The sequence below is a fragment of the Plecotus auritus genome (genome assembly GCF_963455305.1).
Source record: "Plecotus auritus genome assembly, chromosome: 9".
Lineage (NCBI taxonomy): Eukaryota > Metazoa > Chordata > Mammalia > Chiroptera > Vespertilionidae > Plecotus > Plecotus auritus.
This window is the reverse complement of record NC_137783.1, coordinates 18873709-18898251: the sequence shown is the minus strand read 5'-3', so window position 1 is coordinate 18898251 and position 24543 is coordinate 18873709. Positions and strand designations below refer to the sequence as shown.

At 41.7% G+C, this 24543-nt stretch overlaps 1 protein-coding gene across 3 annotated transcripts in view; it reads right to left on the bottom strand.

Annotated features, from left to right (window-relative positions):
- The window catches only part of ARMH3 (armadillo like helical domain containing 3), a 170830-nt gene that overhangs the window by 5604 nt on the left and 140683 nt on the right, over positions 1 to 24543 (bottom strand). For all 3 annotated transcript variants that reach the window (XM_080642845.1, XM_080642847.1, XM_080642846.1), the window contains one exon: positions 22351 to 22429. In XM_080642845.1, coding sequence (XP_080498971.1) covers positions 22351 to 22429 — 79 coding nt within the window. The remainder of the gene's footprint in view (positions 1 to 22350; positions 22430 to 24543) is intronic.

Below are 24543 nucleotides of genomic sequence, written 5' to 3'. Positions count from 1 at the left end.
GCCTTGATCACCTGGACTTTCTCTTCCTGCCAGGGCAGAAAGGAAGCTCTAAGATCTCACTCAGAATAGGGATTTCTCCTTTCCCAATAAAGTTGGCTTTTGCCAGAACAGCTTCATTCAGTTTCTTGCAGGGAGGTGAAAGCAAAGAAGGCTCCTGCACTGTCAGCCCCTTGGAAGAAAACCACAGGCCTTGCTGGACTTAGTGCATGATCCCAGCTCTCCTCTGTCCAGAACTTACTTCTTTTTGCCCTCTTTTACCCAAGGGAAAGTTGCCCTTCAGTTCACCCAGCCTTTGCCATCTCCTGCCCTCATCATTTCTCTTGAATTCCTAAAAGACATTCTAAGCTCAGGTCAGGGCTCTAGCCCATTCGGGACTTTGGAGCACTGGGTACTTTCCTAGCTTGGGACTTTGCCTTCTGTAACTCCAGACTTTAGGAACATGTCCCATTTGGGCCTCACACCCAACAATGGCCTGGGACGTGGCAAGGGCAGCACTTAATCAGAGGGCAACCTCCAGAGCCCTTGTGCCTAACGACCTTAGGTTTTACCGTAATTTTCAGCCTTGGTCTCTGGCTTCCTGGCCTTATCCTGGCTGGATCCCTCCCTAATCCATCTTCCAAGTACAAGCCTACCTTCTATCATCAGCTGTTGGGCTTGCAGGTTTCCTAGAACCATGATCACCACCTCAGCTCAAAGTAGCTCCAAAGTTAGTAAATCACCTGTAAGCCACATGTTCTCTAAGGAGTCCATATCCCTCCCCACCCCCGAGACCCTCACCAGACAGAAACGTGGGTCCTGGCAAGAGGCCTGATAGAATGGAACTGGTAGTCCCACTCTCACTATAGGATCTCAGATAATTCACTTAACCTCTTGGAGCCTTAGCTCTTCTCTCTATAAAATGGAACTTGAATTTGTCTTCCTAAAATGAGAATGGAATAAAATTTTGAGTTCTTAACAGTAACATACAATTGATGGAAACATTATCATCCCAATGACTAAACAACTACCTGGAGAGCTCTTGGGACTCACAGCCCATTTCAAACGATCTCAATGACCCTATGTGCATAAATGATTCTTCATCACAAAGGAACATCTTGTGGATTTAAGTGGAAGACACAAATTGCCTCAGTTTAGGGAAGAACAAACTGGGGAACGGGGTGAGCCTAAACCCCTCCTGTGAGGTCTCTTGAGGGGAAGGGCATGACATAGGCCTTAAGGTCAGAGAACCTGCATTTTGGTCCCATCGACCACTAATTAGCTATGTAAACACATAACTTAATGTCTTGGAGCCTCAGTTTTCTTATCTGTGAAATGGAGATAACACTACCTCATAAGGCTGATGTGAGAATGAAAAGAGATGACTGTCTAATGTCTGGCACATAATGAATAGTCAATAAATGGTTATTGATTTTATGATGAAAGCTTCTTTCTGGTGACAATGCGCATTAGGCAGTTCTGCTTATCCCCAGACAGAGTTAACCATAAGCCGGGAGCTAGGGCTTTGCACATCTTCATTCAGGATATGACACATTCTGGTGAGGAGAAAATCTACTTTCTCTGTTGAACATGAAAGCAGGCTTTCCATAATGACCACACTGTCCTGAGTTAACTGGCAATGTATCACTCAGAAGTCAGAGAATACCCAACCTAACCAATCTTGGTAGTGCAAAGGGATACAAGTTATACTGAAGAAAAACTGATGAGAAATACCCACAGAGGCCAGCCTTGCATTGTACAGATTCTGAGGCTCTTGGTGTCATCAGGAACAGGAAGGAAAGAGGTCCCAGTGCACGAAGTTAGTTCAAAATTGCTGACTAAATTTCAGACAAACTCACACCCTCCCCCTAGCACACACAATAGACATTCCTCACAGTCTATTCAAGAGCCTGTGCCCCATTTTTTAAAACAGAGCCTTCAAAATGGGAAATAACTTCTACCCTGAAGACAGCAGCAAAGGAGAATAGTCAAGTTGGTAAAGTTCCTGGCAATGGCTATCCAACCTTGATGTCAGAGAGGCTTTGTCCTGTGCCTGAAAATTGTTTAATCTTAAATCACTGTTGGACTGAATTCCCAGCAGAATGAGAATTAGGGGGCAGCTAAGGAAAAGGATGTGACCTGACAGCAAGCTTGTGTCATTACCTTCTCAGTTTGAACACACCTCACAAGGGCATTTCAGAATGGATCAAACCTGGTTTTAAAGAAATGAAAACTATGGATTGTGTATTTTGTGAGTAAAAGTAACATTATTTCCCATCCTTTTAACCTTTTGCTCATCCTTTTTCTCCCCACTGATTTCAGAGAGGCAAGGAGATAGATAGAAACATCAATGATGAGAGAGAATCTACTGGCTGCCTCCTGCACGCCCCCTACTGGGGTGGGGGGATCGAGCCCACAACCCAGGCATGTGCCCTTGGCCGGAATCAAACCTGAGACCCCTTCAGTCTGCAGGCCGACGCTCTATCCCCTGAGCCAAACTGGCTAGGGCTGCTCATCCTTTCTGTAGGACTTATTTTCAGCATCAGAGCTGAGCCTGAACCATCTGCCCTTGAGGCGGAGCCTAAACTGTCAGTGCCAGAGTCACAGACCTGTCAGAGGTAATGGCTGTCCCTACAGCTGACGTCTCAGGGGCCCTGCTCGCTGATGGAGAATCTTGCCTTCAGAATTAGCTGACACAGTAAAGTGGATGAGGTGGTAGACAAAACAGAAGAGACCTTGGATTCCGTCCTTTTCCCTGTCTTAAAAGGTGTGACGTGATTTCAACCTGGCTGCCTATTCACTGGTTAGTTTTGCAGCTGACTCCAATCCACACTTAGTGTTACTGGCTGAACCCTATTACGTGCTTACATCTGTGGGTATGCCCTTCATGGTGGTTTATCTTGATTCCCCATTTTGCTTGTTAGCTCCTTAAAGGCAGGACATGGCTCTGAGGGCTTTAGAAACTATCAGAGTGCTGAGAACAGTGCTGGGTGTACTGTAATGTCCTAACTCTAATCTTATTGTGTGACCTTGATGAGAGATTCCTTTCCTTTTTGGTTGGGCCTGAGTGTTACTAAATTAGTCTACAACTATGTTGAATGTTTACTGTTTCTTAGGACTCTGTTAGGTGCTATGAAAAATCTATAATGGAACAGTGGGTCCCTTCCTTCAGAGTGCCGAGAATCAAGCTGTGACACAATTTCAGTGAGGAAATCAATAGTAGTAGCATGTTTGTTTCTCCAGGAGAGGCCCTGCCACTCTGCCTGTCTACAGCTGCTGATGTTTAAACCTTAAAGCAGTGTGTTCTTTCCTCCACAGTATATCCCTCATTGATAAGCCTGTAAAAGACAGGTCTCTTCCAGAAAGAAAGTCAGGGAGGGGAGCATTTGCTCATCTATGGCAGGAGTTGGAATTTCAGGTCCTAGAAAGCATTTATTCATGGAGTTATTAAAATGAAAGAGATAATAATAGCAGCTAAGGTTATTAGGCACTTTTTGTGTATCAAGCAGTATGCTTGGCACTTTATATATGCATTTCCTTATTTAATCCTCACTATTGGCCCTATATGATAAACATTATCATCCCCATTTTACAGATGAGTAAACTGAGTCTCACCCTGCTCCACCCTGCTAGTAAGTGGTGGAGTTAAGATATGAGTTCAGGAAAGCTGAATCTAGAACTATATCCTTTAACAATGTTATCTTAAAAATTACTAGCTATTGGTTGAAACTCTTTTTCAGAGTCTAGGGCCCAGCCGTGGGCAAACTACGGCCCGCAGGCCGGATCCGGCCTGTTCGGTTGTTCTATCCGGCCTACGGAGCCGAAAGAGCGGAGGGTTCTCTTGCTCTCCCCTCCGCTCCTTTACTTTGAATTTATATTAGTTCACACAAACACTCCATCCATGCTTTTGTTCCGGCCCTCCGGTCCAGTTTAAGAACCCATTGTGGCCCTCGAGTCAAAAAGTTTGCCCACCCCTGGATCTAGGCACAACTAGACCCAGCGATCCACCAGGGTATTTACTTGGAGAACATCTTTGTAGTGCTTCTTTTTTAATTTAATCCTCACCCAAGGATATGCCTTTCACTGTCTAGAGAGAGAGAGAGGAGGGGTGGAGGGGCAGTTGGAGGGGGAGGGAGAAACATCGATTGGTTGCCTTCCATATACACCCCAACCAGGGATTGAACCTGCAACCTGGGTATGTGCCCTGACAGGAAATCGAACCGGCGACCTTTCAGTACGTGGGCCGATGCTCAACCAACTGAGCCTCACTACCAGGGCTTCAATGCTTCCTGTTTATTTTTAACTAGTCCTAAAGTTGTAAGAATAGATATGGATTATGGAGGAAGAAGAATTGGCTTTTTTCTTTTCTGTCATCATAATTTCCATTCCAAGCTGTCCAATAACTTAGTTGTAAGAATGCCATTGAGAGCCTGTCCTTAGACTGGTGAAATTACAAGGCTAGGAACAGACCTTTATTGATTCTGGGAGAAAAGAGGGTTGTTGCTCATTGGGAGATCCATAACCAGTTCTGGGGAAGGTCTGGTTTTAGCAAAGTAAAGGAATGTGGGAGGCTATATTAGCTCTCTTCAGAGAAAATGAAAGATCAGAGCTCCAATGTCTCTAGTTTCTTGTGAAGATAACAGAGCATTTCAGCCCTATAACAAATCCAGAGAAGGGAGTTAGGCAATGCCCTGAGTATTTTTACAGGAAGAGTTATCTTCCTTTGAGTTTGAAGACGGTTACCGGGTAGTAGAGAGAAATGGTTTCGGTCTTCCTGGCTGAGAAAAGGTATGCTTGACTTTCGTTGCTCCTCCATGGATGACAAGAAGGTGATCTCATTTTGCTTTTACCATAAAAATTGCCTGCAACTACTTGGATCTTCTTCTCTCTGGCAGTCCCATTTGCCACTGACCATTACTGAAGGACTACTCTGTGTTCAGCACTATTTCTTCTAGAGATAGGACATTATGCTAGAGCCGTGGTCGGCAAACTGTGGCTCGCGAGCCACATGCGGCTCTTTGGCCCCTTGAGTGTGGCTCTTGCACAAAATACCACGGCCTGGGCGAGTCTATTTTGAAGAAGTGGCGTTAGAAGAAGTTTAAGTTTAAAAATTTTGGCTCTCAAAAGAAATTTCAATCATTGTACTGTTGATATTTGGCTCTGTTGACTAATGAGTTTGCCGACCACTGAGCTAGAGCAATAAATAGTTTAGAGCAGGGGTGGGCAAACTTTTTGACTCGAGGGCCACAATGGGTTCTTAAACTGGACCGGAGGGCCGGAACAAAAGCATGGATGGAATGTTTGTATGAACTAATATAAATTCAAAGTAAAGGAGCGGAGCGGAGAGCAAGAGAACCGGATAGAACAGCCAGATCCGGTCCGTGGGCCGTAGTTTGCCCAAGGCTGGTTTAGAGTCATGGTATGGAGAGCAAAACTGATTATTCAGACTTTGGTTCTGTGGGCACATGGATAGGTTTGTCCCAAATCTGGAATAATTGTAAGGGACAAACATCACTTCCCAACAACTTTCTATGGAACAAAATCTTTAATATTTTTTTCATCATCAGCCTGCAGAATAAGCAGTAACCACTCAGCTTCCTCTAATTGATGGGAGAGAGAAGCAAAAGCAACGTTTAGACTTATGCCTGCTGGTGCTCTTGTTTATGGTTTCAGAGCTTGATCTCTCAAGCTGTACTTTCCTGCCTGGTGGAAGAAATGGGGCCAAAAAATCATCCTCTCTAACTAGTGAATAAATATCTGAAATAGATCACATGGCAGTGGGATTATCATGAAAAATCCTTTAAAAGCCTTCATCTTCTTTCTTCCTTTAAACTACTAAGTCTGTTTCAAATCACCCAGGGATTATTTTTTCTATGATTAGGGATTTGGCTAGATTGAAGTAGAAGAGCATGGAAAGTTGGCCCTGAGGTAGGAGCATTCATGTAGAAGGGATTCATTGAATCATTTTAACACCCATCCACCCAAGCCTGGAGATCACCTGACAGCTGTGGCTAAAGAAGCCCAATAGATTAAAGACCTCTGAATTTCAAGCCTCTAAATGGGTATTAAGTAATTAAAATAGCAACCCAAACCAGATTTTGCTGATAATGAATTTGGAGTCATCTATAAAGTTTTGTTGGCGGTTTATACCTGTGGTCGGCAAACTGCGGCTCGCAAGCCACATGTGGCTCTTTGGCCCCTTGAGTGTGGCTCTTAAACAAAATACCATGGCCTAGGCGAGTCTATTTTGAAGAAGTGGCGTTAGAAGAAGTTTAAGTTTAAAAAATTTGGCTCTCAAAAGAAATTTCAATCGTTGTACTGTTGATATTTGGCTCTGCTGACTAATGAGTTTGCCGATCACTGGTTTATACCAACTAGGACAAGGCTGAGCAGGGTCTTCACCTGCTACTGGTGGAAACTGAGAATCCCTGGAGCTCTGAGGACCTGGAAATCATTGAAGCTCAAACATCAAGCCAGTCTTTACCAGGTTACCTTCCCAGCTCTCCATAGATCATGCCTGCCATTTCCTAGAAGTGAATTTGATTTCCTTGAAAGTTTGTTCTCTAAGAGACCAAGTTTGGCCCGTAAACTCAGGAACGTGCCCCAAGTTAGACTAGGCTGCCAGTACAGGAAGAACCCTGGATGAGGATTAAGAACCCTGGATGTTTTATAATTCCAGCTTTTTTCTTTGGGTAGTTTACAATCTTTCTGGACATCTGTTTCTTCATATGTGAAATGAGGGCCATGAATTAGGAAGGTGCTTTCAAAGGTTCCTTACAAAACTATTATTTCTATGATTTTATCCCAATGGTAACACTTTGCCAAAAAGAAGTATGATTGCCTTCCATCTCATTATCCTCAAATATTATTGTTAATTCCATACCCTCCTGGCCACCACTTAACCACCTGATTCAACTTATTTGAATACATCAAATACTTTCTCTTTCCATTTTTCTTCTTTGTTCCCATAGCCTGCATTCATTTGTCACCTTCGTATTTGCTAGATGCTATCACTTATATTTTTATTTTATATATTACCTCTCTTTTCAAAATATGTTTTTATTGATTTTAGAGAGGAAGGGAGAGGGGGAGAGAGAAACAAGGATGTGAGAGAAACTTCGATCAGATGTCTCATGCACGCCCTCTACTGGGGATTGAAGCCACCATAGACATGTGCCCTGACCAGGAGGAATACAACAGGCAGCCTTTTGGTGCATGGGACAAAGCTCAACCAACTGAGCCATATCAGTTACGGCATATATTATCTCTAAACTTCATAATATTATTAGAAAATATTATGGATAATAATGATGACTATTTTACAGATAAAGAAACCAAAGCTCAGACAGATCAAGGTCATATAACTAGTAAATGATGGTTTTTTTGAACCCAGGTTTCTGATTCCATAGCCTCTTTTTCATTACCTCCCACTACAATCTTCTTGCTACTAGTATGTTCCATGTTTATTTCCTATTTTATAATAAGTCTCAGTAAGTTTCTCTATTGTTATATTGTGGTTTACATCCTCATTTGGCAGCCTAGCAGAGAAGGCCATACATGTTGTCTGGACTGGGAGTGGGTCGATGGCAGCCTTAAATAATCTCCCCTGATAGGTTATACTGAAGATGTCAGATCAAACTGAGAAGAAGGTAATGAACACAAGCTTGCTGTCAGGTCACATCCTTTTCCTTAGTTGTCCCCTAATTCTCATTCTGCTGGGAATTCAGTCCAACAGCAATTGAGACTAAGCAATTTTTCAGGCACATGGCAAAGCCCTCTCACATCAAGGTTGTACAGCCACTGTCAGGAACTTTTCCAAATTTAAAACTAAGGAAAGAAGATAATTGACTCTTTTAAGCAAAAAATAATAGCAATGTACTGTGAAATTTATAACAAACCTTGAAGAAAATTGTATGACAACACTAGTACAAAGGACAGAAGGGGGACAAATGGAAATAAACTATTGCAAGGTTATTATATATTACATGAAGTCATATATGTTACATGAACATTATTTTGAAGGTATATTGCAATAAGTTTAAAGATGCATATTATAAGCCCTAGAGCAAACATTAAAAAAATAAAATAAAATGAAGAGGTATAGCTAAAAAGCCAATAGTGGATATAAAATGGAGTACTAAAAAGTATACTCAATTAATCCAAGAGAAGGCAGAAAAACAAAAAAGAACAAAGAACAGATGGGAGAAATAGAGAAAAAAAAAAGATGGCAGATTTTAATTCAGCCATATTGATAAATTAAATGTAACACTCTAATTAAAAGGCAGAGATTGAAAAAAAAAAGGCAGAGATTGTTAAACTAGATATAAAATCACAACTCAGCTATGGGCTGTCTAAAAGAAATCCATGTAAAATATAAAGACAGATATGTTGAAAGTAAAAAAGAGATAAAAAGGTATGTTATAAAACACTAATTGAAAGAAAGTTGATTTACTACATTAATATATGACAAAGGAGACTACATTAATATATGACAAAGGAGACTTCAAAACAAGGAATTTATCAGGAATAATGAGTGAAATTTCATAATGATCATGAAACAATATTGTTAGTGTCAGTTCTCCCCTAGGTTGATCTATACAGTTAATGTAATTCCAATCAAAATCTTAACAGGCTTTTTTTGTGTGGTGGTGGTTACATAAATATATTTTATTATATGTTAATTATACCTCAATAAAGTTATATAAAAAAATAAGTCCAGTAAATCATGACTAGTAAAAAAAAAAATGCCATGGCAGTAAATTTGTCTTTTTTTTTTTTTTTTTTCAGAGAGAGAAAGGAAGAGGGAGAGAGAAATAGAAACATCAATGATGAGAGAGAATCATGGCTTGGTTGCCTCCTGCACATCACCTATTGGGGATGGAGCCCGAAACCCAGCACATGCCCCAACTGGAATCGAATCATACCCCCTGGTTCATAGGTCAATGCTCATCCACTGACCCACACCAGCTGGGAAAGTTTGTCTTTTTTTCTGGTCTTACTATTTCATTTTTGGTTGGGGCAAGAATGATTCAGACTGATATATCAGTCACTCTAAGCTAGGAGTTCTTAGAGTTTCAACAATGTCAAGGATTCCCCTCATTGTACTCCTCCCCCCACTTCACCACTGGCATTCTTCCCTGACAAATGAAATGGACTCTGGGTAGCAATCAACAATGTTTGAAATAATATTCAGCTGGGCACTAGCCACGTGAGTTGTTGCTTTTTTTTTAAGTGAGTGCACTTAAACTGGACTTTCTGACAAAATCATTTGCCAAGCTTAGGGACTTATGCCATGGACAACTAATGAAGATTCTACTTTTGCCTTCTTAATGAAACTGAGGCAGGGATAAAAGATATGGCTCTCCATGTGGAAACTCACTCCAAATAGGGGTCATTAGCCAACCTTTTATGGATTTATAATGAGGCAGTATTTCACCAGGGAACAAGGAGAACAGGGAGGTTTATTTGTCCTCCTTAGGCTTGTAAAGAGTCAGATGGGGCTACTGTAAGCATGCTAAATATATCACTGAGGGAGGTCTACAGGGAAGCACATAGGCAAAGAGGTCTAAGCAAGAAAGTAGTGATCCTGATTCTTATACCAAGAAGTCCTCAAGGATGGGCAAGTATGATTTTTATAGCCCCTGGCTTGGCACGCAGCAGATATTTCTGTACTTTTGCATAGAAAAGAAATAATAAAATCTGGGAACTTGAAGCTAGAGCACCCATTATTCCTTGTCTTACTGACTAACCAAGAACACCCAGAAACAGAGAATTCTCATATCAAAGCAGGATCTGAGATATTCTTGGAAGGCAAGAATTGGTTCTTTTTCGGAACACTCTTTCAAAGTAGTTGAAAAAAGAAAAGAAGCCAATAGCACAGGAATTAGAAGAGATAGCAACCTGATAATAAAATCATAGACTTCACTGAGTGAGCATCCCTCTCTGGGTGCTTAGTGACTTTCTGTCCAAGACAACCTGCATATCTCTCCAGGGCACAATTATCCAATATATATATGTTTGGAAACAAGGACCTAAAAATGGACACAAATCTCTTAAGCTAAAAAAGATAATACCTTTTAAAAGATAACTATTTCCTCTATACTGGCACCCTGCATATAGAATATAGAAGTTTTTTTCCCCTTTCTATTTTCATCTCATATAGTTCAGGACCAAACACAATTTCAGAACCAATGTAAGTTGGCCAGTTCTCCCTGTCTATCCATGTCTTTCAAGCCTGCTACCAAGGGCTCTCTACTGCCCTGAGATTTATTGATCTGACCGACTGGCTCTGCCCTTCAGCAAGGTGTACCAGATAATGAACCTCACAGTGGGTGATTAGTGAGAGGCCATCAGTTGGTTAAAGGAGTGGTGACAGTGACTTCCTTTAATTTCCCTGGGCAGTTGCCCCACCTCTCTGACTTTATTTGGTTGAAGCCCTAGACACTCCTTGTGAAGCTTTTCTTTGCACTAATTACAGATCCAACATGCCCAGGGCTTTACCCTGCACAAGCAAGGCATGCAATCACACTAAAAAGCAGCCAAGGTAATGGGGTGGGGAACATGATACACTAATACCACATCAGGCCTCCTCCTTCTCTATGGTTTATTGCAGTGGGACCACTCTGCCCAGCTCAAACCAAGATGCAGATGTCTTTCTTCTCCCCATGTGAGGTTTCTTTCCTTGGAAACATATCACTTCTCAGGAAGGGAGACAGAAAACACAGTCTCTGCGCCTAATTCACTGGAAATTCAACATGGGGTCTCTGCCTCCCTGCCTAGCCTCACTTATCTGTCCCTCCCTAACAGATAGTTCTTAACAGAAATCCCATCTGTGGGCTCTCTAGTTACCCTTCTAGCTAACTGGGTCATATTTAAAACTGCATTTTTCCTTGGGCTGGATCACCGAGAAAGGTCAAAGTGCTATTATGGTACTTAGCAAAAACACTTTCAATTAACACTTACTAGTATACTGAAGATAAAAGTTTGCATAGGAACACTTCTGGCCTTTGCTGTTACCACAGTGGCAAACCATGCTTTTCTGAGGACATCTTATACAGTTTTAAGCTACCTCCTTGGGAAGAGGTCTTGATGGAAACAAAACAAAAGCTCCCAAAGATCTATTTGGAAGGAAGGAGGTGGCTAAAATCAAATGGAAGAAGGAAGTCCTACCCGTATATTCTCATCTAATAACTGGGGTATAAGATTCTTCTTAGGTTAAGAAAGCAAGGACTGTTGTCTCCTATAACCTCTTGAAAAGCTGACAACTACTGGAATTCCTACAACTCCAACACTATTCTTCCTATGCACTGCCAATGATGCGTCACTGAAAATGAAGCCTGACTGAGGAAGACCAGAAGTTTATGTGATGGACATTTCAAAATTCATACTTAGTTGGAGAAAATGCTGACAGTGGCAGAGAAGAATAAGCTGTGCTATTCACCAGTGATCTCAGCATTCATCTAGCTTGGCTCTGGGACGTTAATTTTGAGAGTCTTCATTTTGTCTTTAAAAAAAAACACACAAAATGGAACTACTACTTTAAAAACTAATAAAATTCAGTGTGCAAAATTTTATATTCTGACTCACATAAGTATATTATCTATTAAAATAAACAAATAAATACAAACTAAAAAATCACCATGCTCCTTTAGTGCGTAGAAAAGTTTTATTTCTCATTCCTGATATGCTTAGATGGAATAGAGAGACTCTTCTTTCACTTGTATTATAAAGTTATCATACTATGCCAGGAGCCTCTACTTGGGCATTTCTGCCTAAACTGGCAGCAAACTCTCCAGGCCCCTGTGTTCAGTGCTTTTTTTCCTCAACTGAATGGGTCCTTCCCAAACCAGGACCTTTCCCAACCTTCAGGAATGAGCCCTATTATCTTCACTCTTCCTGTTTCTCCATCTACTTTCCTATCCCTGGCTAGCCTCTTCCTTTAGATTAACTGACAAGATCGAGGTTGTCAAACATGCCTCAATCTAGGGAAACAAAAGAAAAAATAAACAAATGGGGCTACATCAATCGATAAAGATTTTTGTACAACAGAGAAAACCATCAACAAAATGAAAGGACAACCCACTGAATGGGAGAACATACTTGCTGATACATCTGATAAGAGGTTAATATCCAAAATTTATAAAGAACTCATACAACTCAACACAAGAACATACAAACAACCCAATTAAAATATGAGCAAAAGACCTGAATAGAAACTTCTCCAAAGAGGACATACAGATGGCCAATAGAAATATGAAAAGATGCTCAATGTCACTAATCATGAGAGAAATGCAAATTAAAACCACAATGAGATATTACCTCACATCTGTCAGAATGATTATCCTCAATAAATCCACAAAGTGTTGGTGAGGATGTGGAGAAAAGGGAACCCTCGTGCACTGTTAGTGGAAATGCAGGTTGGTGTAGCCACTGTGGAAAGCAGTATGGACTTACCTCAAAAAATTAAAAATGGAACTGCCTTGCCCTTGGCTCAGCTGGTTGTAGCTGTGTCCCAGACACCAAAAAAGGTTGCAGATTTGATTCCTGGTCAGAGCACATACCTAGGTTGTGAGTTTGGGGAGCATATGGAAGGCAACTGATTGATGTTTTTCTCTCTCTCCTTTCCTCTCTGTCTAAAAATCAATAAACATATCCTTGGGTGAGGATTTAAAAAAAAATTATCCCTCTGCCTAACTCTGTGTCTTTCCTGCTTTAGTGAATCCAGTAAACAAACAATTCACATCAAACTTTTTCTCTCTCAAACAGGTCAAGTGAAATGCCAGAATCCAAACAAAGTCAACAGAAGGTACAGACAGCCAACGCTTGTGTCACGTGTTCACACTCAGTAAGAGTTACCACCACAACCATCACTCAGGGTTATAGAGAGGCAGTGTAAAAATGTACACTGTTGTAGAAAAACAGGATGCCAAAAGTACAGGAAACTGAATTACGGCTACTGTGGGAGTCTGAAATCTCAGCTCTCCAGCAAATGTCTCTGCCAAGGCTGTCTTGAATGGCGGTTCAGAACCTGTTCTAGGCTGAGAAATCATCACAGGGGCTCTGAGAATGGGCTGCTCAGAGGCCTCAATTGCCTAGGGGAGAACTTTATATAGGTGGCTCCCCTGGGGAAAGTGAAGCATACTCACCTCCTGCTCAGAAAGCCTTAACTCACAGCTCTACAGCCCCCTTCTCCCAGTCTTCCTCAGCCACCAGGGAGCTGGCCAAGGCACGCTTGGCCTGTGAGAGCTGAGTGTTTAATTTTTAAGCATAGTTAGAGCCACTTGGCTTCACATTGGCAGCCATGGTGGAAGCATTCACACACAACGCTACAGAACAGCCCCCTTCCCACCACTCACCCCCTCATATTCCAGTTGTTAAACATTTACTAGCACACCAAGGGGTCCACAACTCTGAAGCTGAAGCATTAGGCTCCATTTTCCTCATAAGCCTTGAAGCTCTTAGGATATTTCTCCAAGATCATTCTGGGCTTTCTCCTAGATGTTCCCAAGTAATGGGTGCCACCCAGGGCCCCTAACAACATTTGCCCCACAAACTAGGGCTCTTCTCTTATTCTTATCTCATTCCTCTCTGGGAAGATAAAGCTGGGTTTAATTAGGATTTGTAAACACAGCAGGTATAGTGGCTCTTATCTTAGGATTAGGAGAAAATAAAGAAGGGTTAAAAAGACCACTAATAGATGGAAACAATACTTAGCTTCCAATGCAACCTTCACTCATTCAGCTGGGAAGCATTTCTTGTCTATTTCCCTAATTTACTTTAACCTACTACCCAAAATGAATTATACTCTGCTTTGTCATAATACTTTTGAAGATACCTTTTGTAATGTACATTATACAGGACTCCTCTGAATCTAATATCCAAAGCTCTAGTGAAAGTGGAGACTTAAAGAAATATGGGAGGTGAAACTCCATAAAATTCCTCATGTAGAAAATTTATGCATTTGGGTACAGTATCCTATGGTCCTTGACATATGGGGTACCTGCAGACCACCTTCTGATCATACCAGAAAATTCCAAGGTATGTATGTAGAGAAATTTTTAGCAGGCCACTTGGTTGAAAGGAACACCAGCTTCAAGATAGATTTGACCACTCTTAGAAACAAAAAGTAGAACCGTGGTTGCCAAAGTTGAGAGATGGGGAGTGGGGAGTTGTTGTTCAATGAATAGAGTTTCAGTTTTGTGAGATGGAAAGGTTCTAGACAGCCCTAGCCGGTTTGGCTCAGTGGACAGAGTGTTGGTCTGTGGACTGAGGGGTCCCAGGTTCAATTCCGGTCAAGGGCACATGCCCAGGTTGCTGGCTCAATCCCCAGTAGGGGCATGTAGGAGGCAGCTGATCAATGATTTTCTCTCATCATTAATGTTTCTCTCTCTCCCACTCCCTTCCACTCTGAAATCAATAAACATATATATATTTTTTAAAAGTTCTGGACAGAAATTGCACAACAATGTGCTTATATTAACACTACTATACTGTACACTTAAAAATAGTTAAGATGGTAAATTTTATGTGATTTTTAATAAAAATTAAAGTAAAAAGAGATAGGCTTGCCCATTAGGTCTTATCACATGCCTAGCATTGAGGCTGGCTCATACCAGGCCCTTGATGAACCCCTGTAAATTGAATGAAAGGCAGTGCAATTAGGACAGGGATGAGAGTCAGTGCATTAGGGATTATAGAAACTGTGATAATTTAAATGACTGAATTGTATTTCTAAATCACCCAGCCTCTGGATACCCTGTGACCCGGGGATAAGACTTACAGAAACTCTCATATTTTTCATTCTTTCTGTTCTTTTTAGGTCCCTGACTTTGAGTACATTTTATAATCTATGCCTCTTTATTTATCCAAGTAGAGGCCTGGTGCACGAAATTCTTGCACGGGGGGGGGGGGTGTCCCTCAGCCCAACCTGCACCCTCTCCAATCTGGGACCCCTCAAGGGATGTCCGACTGCCCGTTTAGGCCCGATCCCAGTAGGACTGGGCCTAAACGGGCAGGGATCGGGCCTAAACGGTCAGTTGGAAATCCCTCTCACAATCCAGGACTGCTGGCTCCCAACTGCTCGCTTGCCTGCCTTCCTGATTGCCCCTAACCACTTCTGCCTGCCAGCCTGATCACCCCCTAACCACTCCACTGCCAGCCTGATTGATGCCTAACTGCTCCCCTGCTAGCCTGTTTTCCCCTAACTGTCTTCCCCTGCAAGCCTGGTCCCCCCCAACTGCTCTCCCCTGCAGGCCCGGGTCCCTCCCAACTGCCTTTACCTGCAGGCCTGGTTGCCCCCAACTTCCCTCCTCTGCCGGCTTGGTCACCCCTAACTGCCCTCCCCTGCAGGCTTGATCGCCCCCAACTGCCCTCCCTTGCAGGCCTGGTCCCTCCCAACTGCCCTCCCCTGCTGGCCTGATCGCCCACAACTGCCCTCCCTTGCAGGCCTGGTCCCTCCCAACTACCCTCCCTTGCTGGCCATCTTGTGGTGGCCATCTTGTGTCCACATGGGGGCAGCCATCTTGTGTGTTGGAGTGATGGTCAATCTGCATATTACTCTTTTATTAGATAGGATAGAGGTCTGGTGCACGGGTGGGGGCCAGCTGGTTTGCCCTGAAGGGTGTTCTGGATCAGGGTGGGGGTTCCCTTGGGGCATGGGGCAGCCTGGGCGAGAGGCCTGTGGTGGTTTGCAGGCCGGCCATGTCCCCTGGCTACCCAAGCAGAGGCCCTGGTATCTGGGGTTTATTTATCTTCTATAATTGAAACTTTGTAGCCTGGAGCGGAGCCAAGCCTTCTGCTTGCTCTGTGACGGCAGCCATTTCTGTTGGGGTTTATGTATCTTCTATAATTCAAACTTTGTAGCCTTAAGCGGAGGCCTGAGCCAGCCAGGGTGTGCGGAAAGCTTGGCTTCCTCCATCGCAGGGGGCAACCCTAGCCTCCTGTTCTTTCCAGCTCCGTGGCTGCCGCTATTTCTGTTTGGATTTATGTATCTTCTATCATTGAAACTTTGTGGCACTGAGTGGAGGCCTGGGCTGGCAAGGGCAGACGGAAAGCTTGGCTTCCTCCATTGCCAGGGAAACCCAAGCCTCCCTCCTGCTCTCTGTGGCTGAAGCCATCTTGGTTGGGTTTATTTAAATATCCGGTCCTGATTGGCTGGTGGGCGTGGCTGGTGGGCATGGCTTGTGGGTGTAGAGGAGTGATGGTTAATTTGCATATTAATTTTATTAGATAGGATTTCTATTCCTCTTCTTTCAAGTCCCAACTCAAGTCTTCTCTCCTCTATATGGCTTTTCCTGACCACCACAACTTGCAGAGATATTTCTCTAACCTGAACTCACAGATCTTACTACTAGAACTGGTCGGCTATTGACAATAAGTTGCCTTAAGCCATCTCTTGCACTTACTCATTCCATCCTTTGAGAACAAAGGCCCTTTACCATACTTCAGTATCCCTCAAATGCCTAGCACAATCTGAAGCACACAGCAGACACTAAAAGCTAAAATACTAATCCTGAATGAAGGCTGAAGAAAGCAAGAATAGGTCAATCATTTACTTGCTTTCCAATGGTCATGAATGTGACTGAAAGCTTAAGGAATCAGATACTCAGAGAAGGCTTTGACTTGAATCTTAAGTTGCCACTATGTACTCTAGATATTCAGGGCTCTAGAGAATCTTATGTAAAGTTCAGCTATGAAGCCTTCTCTTGCCTATAAGGAAATTAGAACTGATATAAATCAATATGTTATACTATCTGTAAATCAAAACAAATAGTGAATAGCCTAAAAGGAGCTCAAGATCCTCAATGGGCATTTTAAAAAATCTAAGGGCTCTTGGGGCAAGGAAAGTATGAGATAGTATTCAAGGCAGCCCAAGTGTCAAAGACTGGTTGAGAATTTTAAGAAAGATGAACCCTCTTCAAGAAGAAAAAAAAAAAGGACATATAAATAATTTTAAACACAATTTCAGAGTGTACAATAATTCTCTAAGGCCTATTTTTGGACTTTAGGTTAAGAACCTGTGAAGATTTCATGACAGACCTCTTGAGTGTGGACTCATTTCTAATATGATCTAGCCAATAATAATAAAGTATTTTTCCTAATTTGAAAAGCAAGAATAAAGGAGAGGGAGGAGTATATGAGAGTTTAGGGTAGGCCAGATAGGGAGGAGAACCCCTTGAAGAGCTATTTCAACATAGTTCTATAAAGGGAGCATTGCATCATCAAAACAAGATGTCCTCAAAGCAACCAAACCCAAGACTTAGCCTGGAGTCAAGAGTTTCTCTTAAATACTTCCCATCTACATTTATTTAGTACAGACAAAAGGGTCACATTTATGACACACAGGTTGGTGACTCAGCTATCCTCCTAGGAGAATGAAAATCAGGGTGTAGGCCACTAGTGGGAGGAGAAGCATATCAAATGATTGTCCAGCTAAGGACAGGTCCTTACCAACAAGCCATACTGGGGAGAGAAAGGAACTAAATCTCAGCTGAGGATGGGCAAGGAGCCTGAAGGGCAATTTTTACAAGATGTACTAGAGATAAGCAAACCCAGTAGGAAACAAACTGGGGAGTAGTTTCACAGTTCTTGGAAAAACAAGCTGCATCTTCTCCATAATATTGATTCATAAAGATATGTGAAATACAAAATGGCCAAATACCCTTATCGAACACCACATACAAATATTAACTTAAAATGGATCAAAGACTTAAATGTAACAGCTAAAACTATGTAACTCTTAGATAAAAACATAGGAGAAAAGCTTCATGACATTGCATTTGGCAATGATTTCTTAGCTATGACATCGAAAGGGTAGGCAACAGGTCAGCCAGTCTGGCTCAGTGGTTGAGCATCAACCTATGAACCAGGAGTTCACGGTTTGATTCCCAGTCAGGGCACATGCTGGAGTTGCCGGCTTGATTCTCAGTAGGAAGTGTGCAGCATGCAGCCAATCAATGATTCTCTATCATAACTGATGTTTCTGTCTCTTTCTCTCTCTCCCTTCCTCTCTGAAATCAATTTAAAAAGTTAAGAAAGGGCAGGCAACAAAAGAATAGAGAAGTAGGACTGCATAAAAATTAAAGTTTTGTGCGTCAAGGGACACTATCAACACAGTAAAAAGGCAACTCACAGAATGGGAGAAAATATTTGCAAATGACTTATCTGAAGAGGAATTAATATCCAGAATATAGAAAGAACTCCTGGAACTCAATAACAAAAAAACCAAACAACTCAATTAAAAATTGGGCAAAAGGCTTGAATAGACATTCTCCAAAGAAGATATGCAAATGACCAATAAGCACATGAAAAGACACTCAATTTTAATAATGATTAGGGAAATGCAAATCAAAACCACAATGAGATAGCACTTCACACCCATTAGGCTAAACAAACAAACAACAGAAAACAAGTGTTGACAAGAATGTAGAGAAATTGGGATGTAAAATGGTACAACCACTATGGAAAATAGTACGGTGGTTTCTCAAAAACTTAAGCAGAATTACCATTTGATCCAGCAATTTAAATTCTTGATATATATATATATATATACAAAAGAACTGCAAGCAGGAACTCAAATAGCTATTTGCACATCAATATTCATAGCAACATTCTTTAAATAGCCAAAAGGTGCAAACAATCTAAATGTCCACTGATGGGTAAATGAATAAACAAAATGTGCTCTCACTCTACACACACACACACACACACACACACACACACACACACACACTGCAATATTATTCAGTTTTGAAGAGGAATTAAATTCTGGTACATGCTTCAACCTGGTTGAACCTTGAAGACATTATGCTAAGTGAAATCAGATACAAAAGGACAAATATTGCATGATTCCACTTATATGAGCCACCTAGAATAATCAAATACACAAATACAGAAAGTAAAACATGGTTACTAGGGGCTGGGGAGGGGGAGGAAAAATGGGGAGTTACTCTTTAATGGGTATAGGATTTCAGTTTGGGAAGATGAAAAAGTTCAGGAGATGGATAGTGGTGATGGTCCACAAAATGTGAATAGACTTAATGCCATTGAACTGTACACGAAAAATGGTTAAAATGGTAAATTTACGTATATTTTATCATGCACAGAAAAGGAGTCAAGATGAACAAGCTTCACAATCAACTTCAGACAAATATGACACCTGTGTACACAATATAAAAATGCATGCAGTTTATGACATTAGAAAATGCACAATCATTCAGTCATGAGGAGAGTATTAACTGATTAAAAAGTTTTGCCCTCTATGAAGCCAATAAGAATTAACAGAAAAATGTCATCTATCTTCTGGATAACTAAAACAACAACAACAACAACAAAAACCCCATGTGAGAGAATGGACTTTGTTTAATAAGCAATAATGGATTTACAAGCATCATCTTGCAATGCCCCAAACAGAGGCTGGAATGTGTCTGGGGGTTATCAGAGCTCAAAAACTCACAAATCTATCAGAAAAAAAAAAATTAATAAAATGGCAGGCTGGGCAGGCAGATCTAACAAAGAGCCTTCTCTTGTCCACTATCTTACTAGGTGCTATAGATTCCAGTTAACGCCTATTTATGATCTTTAGTTTTTATTTTAGGAGTCCTTTAGAATCTACTTGGGGATTAAGTTCTTGATTTTTTCTTTCTACTTAGTTTGCTGCTAACAACTGCAGGTCCCTACTGCATCTCAAAGTCAGCTTTTTGGGAAGCTGTGAATACACTTAACATTAAGTGATGTTAGCATTAATGTTCATAAGTGAAGAGAGAGAAGTGCTCCAACACATGTTGGAGATTAACAAGGCAGTCAAATACTTCGAATCCGATAGTGCTGAGAATAAAATCAAGTGTACCCTAAACTATCATGTAGTGCCCTTCAAAGTCAGTTAGGGAAGAGAAGCAACAACTATTTTGAGAGCAGTTTTGCAAAGGGTCCCAGAATAGTATCACCCTTCCCCCATTCCCAAGTGAAAAGGATTGGTAAGAGAAGTAATGAGTTTACAAAAACTCCGTGAGAATAAGGACTACACTTAGATCACTCACCACTGATCCTCATTACCCAGCGCCATACATTGTATACAGCAGGCCTGTGATTATTTATTGACTAAATAAACCTTTGAGAGCTGTTATCCCTTCCCCATTCTCAAACAGAACTATCTACTCTCCCCCATAGAAATTGCCTCATCTCTGGTTTGCGGACTCTTTTTGAGAGGCACTTTCATCACTTCATTTAACTTTGAAAGAAGTTGGAGGAGGGTGAGGACATGTGCTTACTAATCATCCTTTTCCAGATTGCCTCATGCGCCAGAATAGATTTTTATTATTGGTCTGTGGCTGCTACTGCTGTAGAAAGATTTCAGCCTGACCTTCCCAAGCTACAGGGGATGAACACTGCACATGGCTGACAGAGAAAAGGTCTTCCTTTTTTAAAAAAACAAACAAACGAACTTTTAGACTAACCAGAGCTCACTGTGGTAGGAAAGTCACCCTTTCTCTCACTGAACAAAACCCAAGATGCTGTATTCTTTTGTATAAAATGGTATGTAGTAAAACCAATCTGAATTGGTCCATCAGGAAAAAGGTAGCATCTTGAAGTACCTCACAGACAGCAGCGGTATCAAAGAACAGGTTTCAGGAATGCTCCACAGGCAGAATAGAAAAAAAAAGAAAATGAAGCCATTTATAAAGGCAGTTTAAATAACAGGATGGATTCTCACTGGTGGCCTCACGAAAGAGAACAAATATGTCACAGGGAACAACTGATATACTAATAGAGTCCTATCCATCTGGCTGAGGAGAGTCACTGGTTGGAATACTGAGAAGCTTGTCTGTTAGGAAAAAGGCTTGCTGGGTGCCTCACTGGGAGAGCTGAACAGCTTTTAGGAACACTGGAACACATGGTCACACTGTAGCTGGCTAGTCCTGCTAGCAAGAGGTTCAAAGAAGGGTTACACTGGTGCACTGGCAAAAAAAGGCAGAGCAGAGCATATGCGGGCTTTTAAAAATTGGCTTGGAGCCTATATATCTGGACTCTCACCTCATGCATACCTTGGCCCTCCAACTTAAGAATAAAGTGAAAAGAAAGGGAGATTGTGTGAATAGGATGTCTCATTTTGTGCTTTTAAAAATAGGACTCGCCTGGCCAGCATGGCTCAGTAGTTGAGTGTCAACCTATAAAGCAGGAGATCACAGTTCAATTCCAGCCAGGGCATATGCCTGGGTTGTGGGTTCGATCTCCAGTATGGGGCATGGAAGTGGCAGCTAATCAATTATTCTCTCTCATCATTGATGTTTCTGTCTCTCTTTCCCTCTCCCTTCCTCTCTGAAATCAATAAAAAAATATTTTTTAAATAAAGAAAGGACTCAAAAGTCTCATTCTGAAACCAAGTTCAAGCCCACACCATGCGCTCAAGTCCCATCTCTACTTTTATATAATGCTGAGCCGAATGCAGGCACTTTGGGAGATGGGGAAATCAGTTCAGACTCCAGGAAAACAAACACACAATGCTATCTGAATCTCCAATCAGTCCATACCATAGAAATATCTGCTCAGAAATAATTGTTCAAGGCATATAGAACTCAATTACTAAAGAAAATCTGCCCCAATGAGGGCTCATGTTTTAACAAGCCAAACAGCATTAAATTAAGCTGAACTCAGGGTTTTTCTAATTGGCAGTTTCATCCATTTCTAAGTTTTCATTTCTTATTTTCCAAAATCAAAATGACTCTCTGCCTAAAATAAAAAGAAAAGAAATGCCTTTTCACCCACTCTAAAATAAGAATTCTCCAAATTTTCACCTATATATCTTCTATATAATTTAACAAACCTCTCTTATGGCACAAAAGCTGAAGCCATTACTATTTAAAGTACTATTAACAAATCCCTTACTATTCCTCTTAGCAGCCTAGCTCTTGCCACTCCCACTAGAAGCTCAGTCACAGAATCCTTCTGCCATGCAGTGGTTCTCAACCTTTCTAATGCCGCGACCCTTTAATACAGTTCCTCATGTTGTGGTGATCCCCAACCATAAAATTATTTTCGTTGCTACTTCATAGCTGTAATTTTGCTACTGTTATGAATCGTAATGTAAATATCTGTGTTTTCCGATGGTCTTAGGCGACCCACAGGTTGAGAACCACTGCTGTGGAACCTAAGGCCATCGGAAAACACAGATATTTACATTACGATTCATAACAGTAGCAAAATTACAGCTATGAAGTAGCAACGAAAATAATTTTATGGTTGGGGGTCACCACAACATGAGGAACTGTATTAAAGGGTCGCGGCATTAGAAAGGTTGAGAACCACTGCATTACAGAGAGGGCAACTACTTGATCCTAGCCACCAAGCAGGGTCACTCTAGGGAGAGTAGTAGCTTACCTGCTCCTCAGACAGTTGGGATATATGATTCACAGCAGCATAGGATTCAATTTTGGGATTAAAGTGGTTGATGATGGCTCTGAAACAAAGAATTAACATTAATATAGCACCAGATGGAAAAAAAGAAGAAATGAGTTAAAAACAAGTATTATGTACTCTCTGGTTTAGAGTGCGAGAGCACGGGAGTGATTGTCAGAGGGTAATTGTCTCCTTACTGAACATGAGATCATATGAGAGTGAATTGATAACTCTGAAGGGGGAAGGGTTTAATAATTTATTAGAGACAATAGAATTAAGCATCTCTGCTTTGCAAATGAACTAGAGAAAACCTCACAACCAAACAAAAAACAAAACCAAGCATCCTTCAGACAAGAAACAGGACCCAGTGGGCTGTCCACTAGGGGGCCCTGGTGTTTCAGGCAGGATGAAAAGTAGTTGGCTCTGCTCTGAAGAGCTCCAAGGGGAGAACAGGGCACTCTGGACCTACATGTACCCTAAATGCAGTCTCTGAAGAAGGTGAGCTTTATCAAAGCCTAGAATCAATCTTCATACTTGTTAGTTAATATTTCAAATCAAAATTTTATTTCCAGCCATTGAAACCAAAATCTGAGTGTCATTTTCAAATACTCCCACTCCTTTATTCCTCACATTCAAGGTCACCAAGTCTTATCAAATCTAACTCTTAAAGATCTCTGAAATCTGAAATAAATAAATTTCTCTGAAACCAATGCCTTGGTATAGGTCCTTGTTGTTTCTTTTCTGGTATAGCAGAAAAATCACAGGTTTTAGATACTAGTAAGAGTTTAGTATGAGTCCATCCTATATAATAAAAGTCCAGCGACCATAATGGCAGAACGACCGCTCGACCAGTCACTATGTGATGCACTGACCACCTCTCAGTCCCTTTCCCCCAGCCGACAGGCTCCCATCACCCGATGGCGAACGGGGAACTGGGGTGGGTGGTGGGGGATGCCGGCGGTGCCAGGCTAAGGCCCCCACCCCGCTGGTTGTCCCACACACAGAGGGTGACCCGCAGTGGGGGTGTGAGGCCGGTGAGTGGGAAGGAACAGCGACCTCTTGGTCCCTCCCCAAGGCCTGCAGGCTCCGATCGCTGGATGGCAAACAGGGAACCCAGGTGGGTGGTGGTGCGGGGCGAGGCTGGCTGCCGGCAGCCGGGGAAGATGGCCCTGATTGCAGGCTAGGCTAGGGACCGTACCAGCGCACGATTTTGTGCACCAGGCCTCTAGTATTCATATAAAAATGATTAAATAAATTGGGAGAAGAGACAAATCTTTCTAACAGAACAATTTCAAATAATATGTGTAGATACTCTCCTCTTTAGGAGGTGGAGTTTAGTTCCCATTCCCACTGAGGGTAGGCTAGACTTAGTGACTTATTTCCAAAGAATACAGTAGCAAGAGGGAAAAACAGTAACTTTACAGTAAAATATTCTGAGAACACCACCTAACCAAGAGATGAAGATGAACATCACCAGTAATATCATGTAGTTGTCAAGTAATCCGGTAAGATCTAATGAGAAGGGAACTTTACTTCTTTTGTGTACTTTCCAGAACCCAGAACCTCAGTCTAATCACGAGAAAAACATGAAACAGACTAGAGCAGACTGTCAAGGTCATGAAGAACAGAGAAAGTGTCAAAGACCAGAGGACATTTGGGAGACATCACAAATAAGTGCAATGTAAATACCCTAAAATGTCTTCTGGAGCAGAAAGAGGACATTAATGGATAAACTGTGAAATCCAAATAAAATATGGAGTTTAATTAATAGTAATGTATCAATGTCAGTTTCTAATGTAAGATGGGGAAACTAGGTTGAGGGGCATTTCTTCTGTAATTCTTAAAATTATTCCAAAATAAAAAGTTTATTAAGCCGAAACTGGTTTGGCTCAGTGGATAGAGCGTTGGCCTGCGGACTGAAGGGTCCCGGGTTCAATTCCGGTCAAGGGCATGTACCTTGATTGCGGGCACATCCCTAGTGGGAGGTGTGCAGGAGGCAGCTGATCGATGTTTCTCTCTCATCGATGTTTCTAGCTCTCTATCCCTCTCCCTTCCTCTCTGTAAAATATCAATAAAATATATTAAAAAAAAATGTGTATGTGGCCCTGGCCAGAGTTGCTCAGTGGTTAGAGTGCAGGCCCGTGCACTGAAGGGTCATGAGTTCAGTTCCAGGTC